The 15,000-nt window shown below is 47.1% G+C and overlaps 1 protein-coding gene across 1 annotated transcript in view; it reads left to right on the top strand.

Moving 5' to 3' along the window:
- The window catches only part of LOC115183508 (transmembrane anterior posterior transformation protein 1 homolog), a 40,296-nt gene that overhangs the window by 18,860 nt on the left and 6,436 nt on the right, over positions 1 to 15,000 (top strand). Inside the window, exons 6-12 of the mRNA XM_029744720.1 lie at positions 1,226 to 1,323; positions 1,463 to 1,532; positions 2,906 to 2,986; positions 9,358 to 9,467; positions 12,619 to 12,678; positions 12,780 to 12,848; positions 13,236 to 13,312. Of these exons, the coding sequence (XP_029600580.1) occupies positions 1,226 to 1,323; positions 1,463 to 1,532; positions 2,906 to 2,986; positions 9,358 to 9,467; positions 12,619 to 12,678; positions 12,780 to 12,848; positions 13,236 to 13,312 (565 nt within the window). The remainder of the gene's footprint in view (positions 1 to 1,225; positions 1,324 to 1,462; positions 1,533 to 2,905; positions 2,987 to 9,357; positions 9,468 to 12,618; positions 12,679 to 12,779; positions 12,849 to 13,235; positions 13,313 to 15,000) is intronic.

Below are 15,000 nucleotides of genomic sequence, written 5' to 3' on the forward strand. Positions count from 1 at the left end.
AGTGTGTGTTATCAGGTTGTGTTAGTGTGTATCAGGTTGTGTTAGTGTGTATCAGGTTGTGTTAGTGTGTATCAGGTTGTGTTAGTGTGTTATCAGGTTGTGTTAGTGTGTTATCAGCTTGTGTTAGTGTGTGTTTTCAAGTTGTGTTAGTGTGTTTTATCAGGTTGTGTTAGTGTGTTATCAGGTTGTGTTAGTGTGTTATCAGGTTGTGTTAGTGTGTTATCAGGTTGTGTTAGTGTGTTATCAGGTTGTGTTAGTGTGTATCAGGTTGTGTTAGTGTGTATCAGGTTGTGTTAGTGTGTATCAGGTTGTGTTAGTGTGTGTTATCAGGTTGTGTTAGTGTGTGTTATCATGTTGTGTTAGTGTGTTATCAGGTTGTGTTAGTGTGTTATCAGGTTGTGTTAGTGTGTTATCAGGTTGTGTTAGTGTGTATCAGTTTATGTTAGTGTGTTATCAGGTTGTGTTAGTGTGTATCAGGTTGTGTTAGTGTGTATCAGGTTGTGTTAGTGTGTTATCAGGTTGTGTTAGTGTGTTATCAGGTTGTGTTAGTGTGTATCAGGTTGTGTTAGTGTGTTATCAGGTTGTGTTAGTGTGTATCAGGTTGTGTTAGTGTGTTATCAGGTTGTGTTAGTGTGTTATCAGGTTGTGTTAGTGTGTTATCAGGTTGTGTTAGTGTGTATCACGTTGTGTTAGTGTGTATCAGGTTGTGTTAGTGTGTGTATCAGGTTGTGTTAGTGTGTATCAGGTTGTGTTAGTGTGTTATCAGGTTGTGTTAGTGTGTATCAGGTTGTGTTAGTGTGTATCAGGTTGTGTTAGTGTGTTATCAGGTTGTGTTAGTGTGTGTATCAGGTTGTGTTTAGTGTGTGTATCAGGTTGTGTTAGTGTGTGTATCAGGTTGTGTTAGTGTGTGTATCAGGTTGTGTTAGTGTGTGTATCAGGTTGTGTTAGTGTGTTATCAGGTTGTGTTAGTGTGTTATCAGGTTGTGTTAGTGTGTGTTTATCAGGTTGTGTTAGTGTGTGTTTCAGGTTGTGTTAGTGTGTGTTTCAGGTTGTGTTAGTGTGTTATCAGGTTGTGTTAGTGTGTATCAGTTTGTGTTAGTGTGTGTATGTTATCAGGTGTGTTAGTGTGTGTGTGTGTGTGTGTGTGTGTGTGTGTGTGTGTGTGTGTGTGTGTGTGTGTGTGTGTGTGTGTGTGTATCAGGCTGTTTTCCTGAGTGTGTATCAGTTCTTCATGCGATCCTGATCCTGGTCCAGGCCACGACTCTGAACGTCGCCTTCAACTCTCACAACAAGTCTCTGCTCACCATCATGATGTCCAACAACGTGAGTCCACACACACACACACACACACACACACACACACACACACACACACACACACACACACACACACACACACTGAGACACACACACACACACACTGAGACACACCCAGAGCAGTGATGGTTGTGTTTCTCTGTAGTTTGTGGAGATCAAAGGAAGTGTGTTTAAGAAGTTTGAGAAGAACAACCTCTTTCAGATGTCTAACAGTGGTGAGTACAACGACCTCTGACCTCTGACCCCTTGGCTCGTCTCTCTGACCCCCTGACGCCCCTCTGACCCCTTGGCTCGTCTCTCTGACCCCCTGACGCCCCTCTGACCCCTTGGCTCGTCTCTCTGACCCCTTGGCTCGTCTCGCTAACCCCTGACCTCTCTCTGACCCCTTGGCTCGTCTCTCTGACCCCTGACCTCTCTCTGACCCCTTGGCGCCTCTCTCTGACCCCTGACCTCTCTCTGACCCCTTGGCTCGTCTCTCTCAAATCCTGGTGGTCATTTTCTGCCATTAAAACATTTTTATTCCCTCTGGGGTTGTTATTGAGGTAAATATAACAGTAATTCTGCTTTTCTCTCCCTCTCTCTCCCCTCCTCTCTCTCTCCCCTCCTCCCCATCTCTCTCTCCTCTCTCTCCCCTCCTCTCTCTCTCCCCTCCTCCCCATCTCTCTCTCCCTCTCTCTCCCTCCCCTCCTCCCTCCCTCTCTGTCCCCTCCTCTCTCTCTCTCCCCTCCTCCCCCTCTCTCCCCTCCTCCCTCTCTCTCCCCTCCTCTCTCTCTCTCTCCCCTCCTCCCATCTCTCTCTCCCCCTCTCCCCTCCTCCCTCTCTCTCTCCCCTCCTCCCCCTCTCTCCCCTCCTCCCCTTCTCTCCCCTCCTCCCTCTCTCTCCCCTCCTCTCTCTCTCCCTCTCTCCCCTCCTCCTCCTTTCTCCCCTCCTCCCCCTCTCTCCCCTCCTCCCTCCCTCTCTCTCCCCTCTCTCTCTCTCCCCACCTCCCTCTCTCTCCCCTCCTCCCCCTCTCCCCTCCTCTCCCTCTCTCCCCTCCTCCCCCTCTCTCCCCTCCTCTCCCTCCTCCCCTCCTCTCCCCTCCTCCCCCTCTCCCTCTCTCCCCTCCTCCCCCTCTCTCCCCTCTCTCCCCTCCTCCCTCCTCCCTCTCTCCCCCTCTCTCCCCTCTCTCCCCCTCCTCTCTCCCCTCCTCCCTCTCTCTCTCTCTCTCTCTCCCCTCCTCCCCCTCTCTCCCCTCCTCACCCTCTCTCCCCTCCTCCTCCTCCCCCTCACTCCCCTCCTCCCCTTCTCTCCCCCTCCTCCCCTCTCTCTCCCCTCCTCCCCCTCTCTCCCCTCCTCCCTCTCTCTCCCCTCCTCTCTCTCCCCCCCTCTCTCCTTCCTCCTCTCTCTCTCTCTCCCCTCCTCCCCCCTCTCTCCCCTCCTCTCTCCCCTCCTCCCCCTCTCTCCCCTCCTCCCCCTCTCTCTCCCCTCCTCCCTCTCTCTCCCCTCCTCCCCCCTCTCTCCCCTCCTCCCTCTCTCTCCCCTCCTCCCCCTCTCTCCCCCCTCTCTCCCCTCCTCCCCTCTCTCCCCTCCTCCCCCTCTCTCTCCCCAGATATAAAGGAGAGGTTCACTAACTATGTCCTGTTGCTCATTGTCTGTCTACGGAACATGGAGCAGTTCTCATGGAACCCTGGTAACCTGCCTGTCTGCCTGTCTGCCTGTCTGTCTGTCTGTCTGTCTGTCTGTCCCCCTGCCTGCCTGCCTGCCTGCCTGCCTGCCTGCCTGCCTGTCTGTCTGTCTGTCTGTCTGTCTGTCTGTCTGTCTGTCTGTCTGTCTGTCTGTCTGTCTGTCTGGCCCCCTGTCTGTCTGTCTGCCTGCCTGCCTGCCTATCTGTCTGTCTGTCTGTCTCCAGCTCTCTCTCCTGTCTGTCTGCCTGCCTGCCTGCCTGCCTGCCTGTCTGTCTGTCTGTCTGTCTGTCTGTCTGTCCCCCTCCCTGTCTGTCTGTCTGCCTGCCTGCCTGCCTGCCTGCCTGTCTGTCTGTCTCCAGCTCTCTCTCCTGTCTGTCTGCCTGTCTGTCCCCCTGTCTGCCTGCCTGTCTGTCTGTCTGTCTGTCTGTCTGTCTGTCTGTCTGTCTGTCTGTCTGTCTGTCTGTCTGTCTGCCTGCCTGCCTGCCTGTCTGTCTGTCTGTCTGTCTGTCTGTCTGTCTCCAGCTCTCTGTCTGTCTGTCTGTCTGTCTGTCTGTCTGCCTGTCTGCCTGTCTGCCTGCCTGCCTGCCTGCCTGCCTGCCTGTCTGTCTGTCTGTCTGTCTGTCTGTCTGTCTGTCTGTCTGTCTGCCTGTCTGCCTGCCTGCCTGCCTGCCTGCCTGTCTGTCTGTCTGTCTGTCTGTCTGTCTGTCTGTCTGTCTGTCTGTCTGTATTGGTAAGGTGGGCCAGGTAGCTAGCTGAGATGGTGATGTATTGGTTAGGTGGGCCAGGTAGCTAGCTGAGATGGTGATGTATTGGTAAGGTTAAAGGTGGGCCAGGTGGCTAGCTGAGATGGTGATGTATTGGTAAGGTGGGCCAGGTAGCTAGCTGAGATGGTGATGTATTGGTAAGGTTAAAGGTGGCCAGGTGGCTAGCTGAGATGGTGATGTATTGGTAAGGTTAAAGGTGGGCCAGGTGGCTAGCTGAGATGGTGATGTATTGGTAAGGTTAAAGGTGGGCCAGGTGGCTAGCTGAGATGGTGATGTATTGGTAAGGTTAAAGGTGGGCCAGGTCGCTAGCTGAGATGGTGATGTATTGGTAAGGTGGGCCAGGTCGCTAGCTGAGATGGTGGTGTATTGGTAAGGTGGGCCAGGTGGCTAGCTGAGATGGTGATGTATTGGTAAGGTGGGCCAGGTGGCTAGCTGAGATGGTGGTGTATTGGTAAGGTGGGCCAGGTGGCTAGCTGAGATGGTGATGTATTGGTAAGGTGGGCCAGGTCGCTAGCTGAGATGGTGATGTATTGGTAAGGTTAAAGGTGGGCCAGGTGGCTAGCTGAGATGGTGATGTATTGGTAAGGTTAAAGGTGGGCCAGGTAGCTAGCTGAGATGGTGATGTATTGGTAAGGTTAAAGGTGGGCCAGGTGGCTAGCTGAGATGGTGATGTATTGGTAAGGTTAAAGGTGGGCCAGGTAGCTAGCTGAGATGGTGATGTATTGGTAAGTTGGGCCAGGTGGCTAGCTGAGATGGTGATGTATTGGTAAGGTGGGCCAGGTGGCTAGCTGAGATGGTGATGTATTGGTAAGGTGGGCCAGGTGGCTAGCTGAGATGGTGATGTATTGGTAAGGTTAAAGGTGGGCCAGGTGGCTAGCTGAGATGGTGATGTATTGGTAAGGTTAAAGGTGGGCCAGGTGGCTAGCTGAGATGGTGATGTATTGGTAAGGTTAAAGGTGGGCCAGGTGGCTAGCTGAGATGGTGATGTATTGGTAAGGTTAAAGGTGGGCCAGGTGGCTAGCTGAGATGGTGATGTATTGGTAAGGTTAAAGGTGGGCCAGGTGGCTAGCTGAGATGGTGATGTATTGGTAAGGTGGGCCAGGTGGCTAGCTGAGATGGTGATGTATTGGTAAGGTGGGCCAGGTGGCTAGCTGAGATGGTGATGTATTGGTAAGGTGGGCCAGGTAGCTAGCTGAGATGGTGGTGTATTGGTAAGGTGGGCCAGGTAGCTAGCTGAGATGGTGGTGTATTGGTAAGGTTAAAGGTGGGCCAGGTGGCTAGCTGAGATGGTGATGTATTGGTAAGGTGGGCCAGGTAGCTAGCTGAGATGGTGATGTATTGGTAAGGTTAAAGGTGGGCCAGGTGGCTAGCTGAGATGGTGATGTATTGGTAAGGTGGGCCAGGTAGCTAGCTGAGATGGTGATGTATTGGTAAGGTTAAAGGTGGGCCAGGTGGCTAGCTGAGATGGTGATGTATTGGTAAGGTTAAAGGTGGGCCAGGTGGCTAGCTGAGATGGTGATGTATTGGTAAGGTGGGCCAGGTTGCTAGCTGAGATGGTGGTGTATTGGTAAGGTTAAAGGTGGGCCAGGTAGCTAGCTGAGATGGTGGTGTATTGGTAAGGTTAAAGGTGGGCCAGGTGGCTAGCTGAGATGGTGATGTATTGGTAAGGTGGGCCAGGTGGCTAGCTGAGATGGTGATGTATTGGTAAGGTTAAAGGTGGGCCAGGTGGCTAGCTGAGATGGTGATGTATTGGTAAGGTTAAAGGTGGGCAAGGTGGCTAGCTGAGATGGTGATGTATTGGTAAGGTGGGCCAGGTAGCTAGCTGAGATGGTGATGTATTGGTAAGGTTAAAGGTGGCTAGCTGAGATGGTGATGTATTGGTAAGGTTAAAGGTGGGCCAGGTAGCTAGCTGAGATGGTGATGTATTGGTAAGGTGGGCCAGGTAGCTAGCTGAGATGGTGATGTATTGGTAAGGTTAAAGGTGGCTAGCTGAGATGGTGATGTATTGGTAAGGTGGGCCAGGTCGCTAGCTGAGATGGTGATGTATTGGTAAGGTTAAAGGTGGGCCAGGTAGCTAGCTGAGATGGTGATGTATTGGTAAGGTTAAAGGTGGGCCAGGTGGCTAGCTGAGATGGTGATGTATTGGTAAGGTGGGCCAGGTCGCTAGCTGAGATGGTGATGTATTGGTAAGGTTAAAGGTGGGCCAGGTAGCTAGCTGAGATGGTGATGTATTGGTAAGGTTAAAGGTGGGCCAGGTGGCTAGCTGAGATGGTGATGTATTGGTAAGGTTAAAGGTGGCTAGCTGAGATGGTGATGTATTGGTAAGGTGGGCCAGGTCGCTAGCTGAGATGGTGATGTATTGGTAAGGTGGGCCAGGTAGCTAGCTGAGATGGTGATGTATTGGTAAGGTTAAAGGTGGGCCAGGTGGCTAGCTGAGATGGTGATGTATTGGTAAGGTGGGCCAGGTAGCTAGCTGAGATGGTGATGTATTGGTAAGGTTAAAGGTGGGCCAGGTGGCTAGCTGAGATGGTGATGTATTGGTAAGGTTAAAGGTGGGCCAGGTGGCTAGCTGAGATGGTGATGTATTGGTAAGGTGGGCCAGGTTGCTAGCTGAGATGGTGGTGTATTGGTAAGGTTAAAGGTGGGCCAGGTAGCTAGCTGAGATGGTGGTGTATTGGTAAGGTTAAAGGTGGGCCAGGTGGCTAGCTGAGATGGTGATGTATTGGTAAGGTGGGCCAGGTGGCTAGCTGAGATGGTGATGTATTGGTAAGGTTAAAGGTGGGCCAGGTGGCTAGCTGAGATGGTGATGTATTGGTAAGGTTAAAGGTGGGCAAGGTGGCTAGCTGAGATGGTGATGTATTGGTAAGGTGGGCCAGGTAGCTAGCTGAGATGGTGATGTATTGGTAAGGTTAAAGGTGGCTAGCTGAGATGGTGATGTATTGGTAAGGTTAAAGGTGGGCCAGGTAGCTAGCTGAGATGGTGATGTATTGGTAAGGTTAAAGGTGGGCCAGGTGGCTAGCTGAGATGGTGATGTATTGGTAAGGTTAAAGGTGGGCCAGGTAGCTAGCTGAGATGGTGATGTATTGGTAAGGTGGGCCAGGTAGCTAGCTGAGATGGTGATGTATTGGTAAGGTTAAAGGTGGCTAGCTGAGATGGTGATGTATTGGTAAGGTGGGCCAGGTCGCTAGCTGAGATGGTGATGTATTGGTAAGGTTAAAGGTGGGCCAGGTAGCTAGCTGAGATGGTGATGTATTGGTAAGGTTAAAGGTGGGCCAGGTGGCTAGCTGAGATGGTGATGTATTGGTAAGGTGGGCCAGGTCGCTAGCTGAGATGGTGATGTATTGGTAAGGCTAAAGGTGGGCCAGGTGGCTAGCTGAGATGGTGGTGTATTGGTAAGGTTAAAGGTGGGCCAGGTGGCTAGCTGAGATGGTGGTGTATTGGTAAGGTTAAAGGTGGGCCAGGTGGCTAGCTGAGATGGTGGTGTATTGGTAAGGTTAAAGGTGGGCCAGGTGGCTAGCTGAGATGGTGATGTATTGGTAAGGTTAAAGGTGGGCCAGGTGGCTAGCTGAGATGGTGGTGTATTGGTAAGGTTAAAGGTGGGCCAGGTGGCTAGCTGAGATGGTGATGTATTGGTAAGGTTAAAGGTGGGCCAGGTCGCTAGCTGAGATGGTGATGTATTGGTAAGGTTAAAGGTGGGCCAGGTGTCTAGCTGAGATGGTGGTGTATTGGTAAGGTTAAAGGTGGGCCAGGTGGCTAGCTGAGATGGTGATGTATTGGTAAGGTTAAAGGTGGGCCAGGTCGCTAGCTGAGATGGTGATGTATTGGTAAGGTTAAAGGTGGGCCAGGTGGCTAGCTGAGATGGTGGTGTATTGGTAAGGTTAAAGGTGGGCCAGGTAGCTAGCTGAGATGGTGATGTATTGGTAAGGTGGGCCAGGTGGCTAGCTGAGATGGTGATGTATTGGTAAGGTGGGCCAGGTGGCTAGCTGAGATGGTGGTGTATTGGTAAGGTTAAAGGTGGGCCAGGTCGCTAGCTGAGATGGTGATGTATTGGTAAGGTTAAAGGTGGGCCAGGTTGAGGACATTAGACTGTTTTACAATCTGATTATCAGCATTGGTCATCAACTGGACTCGTATCAACTGGGCGTCTGTATTGATAATGTATCGATCACTTATGTTATTGATTTAGTGATGTATTGATAATGTATCGATCACTTATGTTATTGATTTAGTGATGTATTGATAATGTATCCATCACTTATGTTATTGATTTAGTGATGTATTGATAATGTATCGATCACTTATGTTATTGATTAGTGATGTATTGATAATGTATCCATCACTTATGTTATTGATTAGTGATGTATTGATAATGTATCGATCACTTATGTTATTGATTAGTGATGTATTGATAATGTATCGATCACTTATGTTATTGATTTAGTGATGTATTGATAATGTATCCATCACTTATGTTATTGATTTAGTGATGTATTGATAATGTATCCATCACTTATGTTATTGATTTAGTGATGTATTGATAATGTATCCATCACTTATGTTATTGATTAGTGATGTATTGATAATGTATCCATCACTTATGTTATTGATTTAGTGATGTATTGATAATGTATCCATCACTTATGTTATTGATTTAGTGATGTATTGATAATGTATCCATCACTTATGTTATTGATTTAGTGATGTATTGATAATGTATCCATCACTTATGTTATTGATTTAGTGATGTATTGATAATGTATCCATCACTTATGTTATTGATTAGTGATGTATTGATAATGTATCCATCACTTATGTTATTGATTTAGTGATGTATTGATAATGTATCGATCACTTATGTTATTGATTAGTGATGTATTGATAATGTATCGATCACTTATGTTATTGATTTAGTGATGTATTGATAATGTATCCATCACTTATGTTATTGATTTAGTGATGTATTGATAATGTATCGATCACTTATGTTATTGATTTAGTGATGTATTGATAATGTATCCATCACTTATGTTATTGATTTAGTGATGTATTGATAATGTATCCATCACTTATGTTATTGATTTAGTGATGTATTGATAATGTATCCATCACTTATGTTATTGATTAGTGATGTATTGATAATGTATCGATCACTTATGTTATTGATTTAGTGATGTATTGATAATGTATCCATCACTTATGTTATTGATTTAGTGATGTATTGATAATGTATCCATCACTTATGTTATTGATTTAGTGATGTATTGATAATGTATCGATCACTTATGTTATTGATTTAGTGATGTATTGATAATGTATCCATCACTTATGTTATTGATTTAGTGATGTATTGATAATGTATCGATCACTTATGTTATTGATTTAGTGATGTATTGATAATGTATCCATCACTTATGTTATTGATTTAGTGATGTATTGATAATGTATCCATCACTTATGTTATTGATTTAGTGATGTATTGATAATGTATTGATCATTTCCTGATCGGTTAATATGAATGATTAGTGTTGTATTGATAACGTACTGATGATTTCATTATTGATTAGTGTTGTATTGATAACGTACAGATCGGTTAATTTGATTTTTAATGACAGACCACCTGTGGGTGCTGTTTCCTGACGTCGTCATGGTGATAGCGTCTGAGGTTACCGTGGATGTTGTCAAGCACGCCTTCATCACCAAGTTTAACGACATCACCGCCGACGTAAGTGTCCGTCCCTCCCTCCCTCCGTCCGTCCTCTCCCTCCGTCCCTCCCTCCGTCCGTCCTCTCCCTCCGTCCCTCCCTCTGTCCGTCCTCTCCCTCCTCCGTCCTCCCCCTCCGTCCCTCCGTCCTCTCCCTCCGTCCCTCCCTCTGTCCGTCCTCTCCCTCCCTCCGTCCCTCCCTCCGTCCGTCCTCTCCCTCCGTCCCTCCCTCTGTCCGTCCTCTCCCTCCTCCGTCCTCCCCCTCCGTCCCTCCCTCTGTCCGTCCTCTCCCTCCGTCCCTCCCTCCCTCCGTCCTCTCCCTCCGTCCTCTCCCTCCGTCCTCTCCCTCCGTCCTCTCCCTCCGTCCCTCCCTCTGTCCATCCTCTCCCTCCGTCCCTCCCTCCCTCCGTCCCTCCCTCCGTCCTCTCCCTCCGTCCTCTCCCTCCGTCCTCTCCCTCCGTCCTCTCCCTCCGTCCCTCCCTCTGTCCATCCTCTCCCTCCCTCCGTCCCTCCCTCTGTCCGTCCTCTCCCTCCCTCCCTCCGTCCCTCCCTCCCTCCGTCCCTCCGTCCGTCCTCTCCCTCCGTCCCTCCCTCTGTCCGTCCTCTCCTGGGGTGTGTGTCTCTCTCAATATTTCCTTTCTCCTGAAGTGTACACTCATTCTCTATGAAGTGTACACTCGTTCACTACTTCCCACAGGTCTTAAAGCCTTAAATTGGAGGTGGAGGCGTGGGGCTCGCGGGAGGTTCCACCATGTCTCTGATACCAGTCATTTGCTTTCAAATCAGTGAAGGGAGCAAGTGCACACTAGGAGGGAAGGAGAGATAATTGGGCCGTAACCCCCAGAACTTCCTTGGCGATAGTAACTATGGTTACGTAACTGGAGCCGACCAGCCCCCCCCACACACACACACACACACACACTGTTCCTATTGGGCGAAACATGCGAATGCTTAATGTAGTCATTGCATGCTGGGAATAGAGGATGTTTTAACTATTTTAATAAACTATATAAGTGTATTTATCAAATTACTTCTGTCTTCTTCCTGTTTGGGGGGAGGGACGACTAGATACAGGATTTAGTTCTTAGCGGTAAAACAGATATATATGAGAAATAGCCTGAAATAAAATCTAATATTCTGTACTGTCTCCTGATATGAAACATTTGATCTCTAAATATCTAAATACTGGAGTTAAAAGAGTCCAGTTAATGCAGATTTACTGTCCAAATACAATGTTGTTGAGTGTCACTTTTACAGATGAGCTCAAATATATTGGCACCTTTTGCATGATTCACTATTTCTTCTAAAAATCAGTTGAAATTGGAGAAGAAAAAAAAACGCTTGGTTTCCGAACTGAAATGTTAGATTTTTCCACTTCAAAGTTAAACACAAAATGTCCTTGATTGAAGGCAGGTGATTCTACTTTACTGTGTAATTTATCTCACCTGTGGTAAGTTGTAGAGGCCTACAGCTACGGGGTCAAAATAAACATTAAACTAGTTTTGATTTGCTGGTGTCTACGGGGTAAAAATAAACATTCAACTAGTTTTGATTTGCTGGTGTCTACGGGGTAAAAATAAACATTCAACTAGTTTTGATTTGCTGGTGTCTACGGGGTAAAAATAAACATTCAACTAGTTTTGATTTGCTGGTGTCTACGGGGTAAAAATAAACATTCAACTAGTTTTGATTTGCTGGTGTCTACGGGGTAAAAATAAACATTCAACTAGTTTTGATTTGCTGGTGTCTACGGGTAAAAATAAACATTCAACTAGTTTTGATTTGCTGGTGTCTACGGGGTAAAAATAAACATTCAACTAGTTTTGATTTGCTGGTGTCTACGGGGTAAAAATAAACATTCAACTAGTTTTGATTTGCTGGTGTCTACGGGGTAAAAATAAACATTCAACTAGTTTTGATTTGCTGGTGTCTACGGGGTAAAAATAAACATTCAACTAGTTTTGATTTGCTGGTGTCTACGGGGTAAAAATAAACATTCAACTAGTTTTGATTTGCTGGTGTCTACGGGGTAAAAATAAACATTCAACTAGTTTTGATTTGCTGGTGTCTACGGGGTAAAATAAACATTCAACTAGTTTTGATTTGCTGGTGTCTACGGGGTAAAAATAAACATTCAACTAGTTTTGATTTGCTGGTGTCTACGGGGTAAAAATAAACATTCAACTAGTTTTGATTTGCTGGTGTCTACGGGGTAAAAATAAACATTCAACTAGTTTTGATTTGCTGGTGTCTACGGGGTAAAAATAAACATTCAACTAGTTTTGATTTGCTGGTGTCTACGGGGTAAAAATAAACATTAAACCTTGTGGTCCATCTGTTTCTCATCAAGGGTGCCAATATATTAGAGCTCACCTGTTTATGTCATCAAGGGTGCCAATATATTAGAGCTCACCTGTTTATGTCATTAATCATTAAAGGTGCCAATATATTAGAGCTCACCTGTTTATGTCATCAAGGGTGCCAATATATTAGAGCTCACCTGTTTATGTCATTAATCATTAAAGGTGCCAATATATTAGAGCTCACCTGTTTATGTCATTAAGGGTGCCAATATATTAGAGCTCACCTGTTTATGTCATTAAGGGTGCCAATATATTAGAGCTCACCTGTTTATGTCATTAAGGGTGCCAATATATTAGAGCTCACCTGTTTATGTCATTAAGGGTGCCAATATATTAGAGCTCACCTGTTTATGTCATTAAGGGTGCCAATATATTAGAGCTCACCTGTTTATGTCATTAAGGGTGCCAATATATTAGAGCTCACCTATTTATGTCAATAAGGGTGCCAATATATCAGAGCTCACCTGTTTATGTCATTAAGGGTGCCAATATATTAGAGCTCGTCTATTTATGTCATTAAGGGTGCCAATATATCAGAGCTCACCTGTTTATGTCATTAAGGGTGCCAATATATTAGAGCTCACCTGTTTATGTCATTAAGGGTGCCAATATATCAGAGCTCACCTGTTTATGTCATTAAGGGTGCCAATATATCAGAGCTCACCTGTTTATGTCATTAAGGGTGCCAATATATCAGAGCTCACCTGTTTATGTCAGTAAGGGTGCCAATATATCAGAGCTCACCTGTTTATGTCATTAAGGGTGCCAATATATCAGAGCTCACCTGTAAACCAGGTCTATTTCATCAGGTGTACGGGGAGTACCGCGCCAGCCTGGCGTTCGATCTCGTCAGCAGCAGACAGAAAAACGTGAGATTTAGAAAAGGAATATTGATGATTTTAAACATATTGTATTGATTTATTGATGATTTGTTTATTGACGTGTCGTTATTGGTGTTGTTGTTTACCAGGCCTATACAGACTACAGTGACTCAGTCTCCAGGAGAATGGGCTTCATTCCACTTCCTTTAGCTCTGCTGGTAAGAGACTGGCTGGGTCTGCCGACCTGGGTTCAACCAGTATTACAGCTCTTTAAGGGTGGGTCTATATACCTGGGTTCAACCAGTATTACAGCTCTTTAAGGCTGGGTCTATATACCTGGGTTCAACCAGTATTACAGCTCTTTAAGGGTGGGTCTGCAGACCTGGGTTCAACCCGTATTACAGCTCTTTAAGGCTGGGTCTGCAGACCTGGGTTCAACCATTATTACAGCTCTTTAAGGGTGGGTCTGTAGACCTGGGTTCAACTAGTATTACAGCTCTTTAAGGGTTGGTGGCTGGGTCTGCAGACCTGGGGTTATTATTGATTTGGCTGATATTGATATTGGTGTGTATATTGATATGTATATTGGTGTGTGTCTGTTTCAGTTGATCAGGGTGGTGACCAGCTCAGTGAAGATCCAGGGATCTCTCTCCTTCATGTGTGTCCTTCTCTTCTACCTGGGGTAAGACACCTTCTCTTCTACCTGGGGGTAAGACACCTTCTCTTCTACCTGGGGTAAGACACCTTCTCTTCTACCTGGGGGTAAGACACCTTCTCTTCTACCTGGGGGTAAGACACCTTCTCTTCTACCGGGGGGTAAGACATCGCCTCTTCTACCTGGGGGTAAGACACCTTCTCTTCTACCTGGGGGTAAGACACCTTCTCTTCTACCGGGGGGTAAGACACCACCTCTTCTACCTGGGGGTAAGACACCTTCTCTTCTACCTGGGGGTAAGACACCTCCTCTACTACCTGGGGGTAAGACACCTCCTCTTCTACCTGAGGGTAAGACACCTTCTCTACTACCTGGCGTAAGACACCTTCTCTTCTACCTGGGGGTAAGACACCTTCTCTTCTACCTGGGGGTAAAACACCTTCTCTTCTACCTGGGGGTAAGACACCTTCTCTTCTACCTGGGTCTAAGACACCTTCTCTTCTACCTGGGGGTAAGACACCTTCTCTACTACCTGGGGGTAAGACACCTTCTCTTCTACCTGGGGGTAAGACACCTTCTCTTCTACCTGGGGGTAAGACACCTTCTCTTCTACCTGGGGGTAAGACACCTTCTCTTCTACCTGGGGGTAAGACACCTTCTCTTCTACCTGGGGGTAAGACACCTTCTCTTCTACCTGGGGGTAAGACACCTTCTCTTCTACCGGGGGGTAAGACACCTGAGGACGGTATGTCACTAAGATGAGGACGCTGTTTGAGGTGAAAACATCAGTGACATCATCAGTGACTGCATTAAAAATTAAACATTGTGTTTGTTGAGCAAAATGGGTCAATTTCTGGTATGATGGGGTCTGTTGTCCAGCTCTGGTATGATGGGGTCTGTTGTCCAGCTCTGGTATGATGGGGTCTGTTGTCCAGCTCTGGTATGATGGGGTCTGTTGTCCATATCACCCAGCTCTGGTATGATGGGGTCTGTTGTCCAGCTCTGGTATGATGGGGTCTGTTGTCCATATCACCCAGCTCTGGTATGATGGGGTCTGTTGTCCAGCTCTGGTATGATGGGGTCTGTTGTCCATATCACCCAGCTCTGGTATGATGGGGTCTGTTGTCCATATCACCCAGCTCTGGTATAATGGGGTCTGTTGTCCAGCTCTGGTATGATGGGGTCTGTTGTCCAGCTCTGGTATGATGGGGTCTGTTGTCCATATCACCCAGCTCTGGTATGATGGGGTCTGTTGTCCATTTCACCCAGCTCTGGTATGATGGGGTCTGTTGTCCAGCTCTGGTATGATGGGGTCTGTTGTCCATATCACCCAGCTCTGGTATAATGGGGTCTGTTGTCCAGCTCTGGTATGATGGGGTCTGTTGTCCATATCACCCAGCTCTGGTATGATGGGGTCTGTTGTCCAGCTCTGGTATGATGGGGTCTGTTGTTCATATCACCCAGCTCTGGTATGATGGGGTCTGTTGTCCATATCACCCAGCTCTGGTATAATGGGGTCTGTTGTCCAGCTCTGTTATGATGGGGTCTGTTGTCCATATCACCCAGCTCTGGTATGATGGGGTCTGTTGTCCAGCTCTGGTATGATGGGGTCTGTTGTCCATATCACCCAGCTCTGGTATGATGGGGTCTGTTGTCCAGCTCTGGTATGATGGGGTCTGTTGTCCATATCACCCAGCTCTGGTATAATGGGGTCT

This window comes from Salmo trutta, unplaced genomic scaffold, assembly GCF_901001165.1.
Source record: "Salmo trutta unplaced genomic scaffold, fSalTru1.1, whole genome shotgun sequence".
Lineage (NCBI taxonomy): Eukaryota > Metazoa > Chordata > Actinopteri > Salmoniformes > Salmonidae > Salmo > Salmo trutta.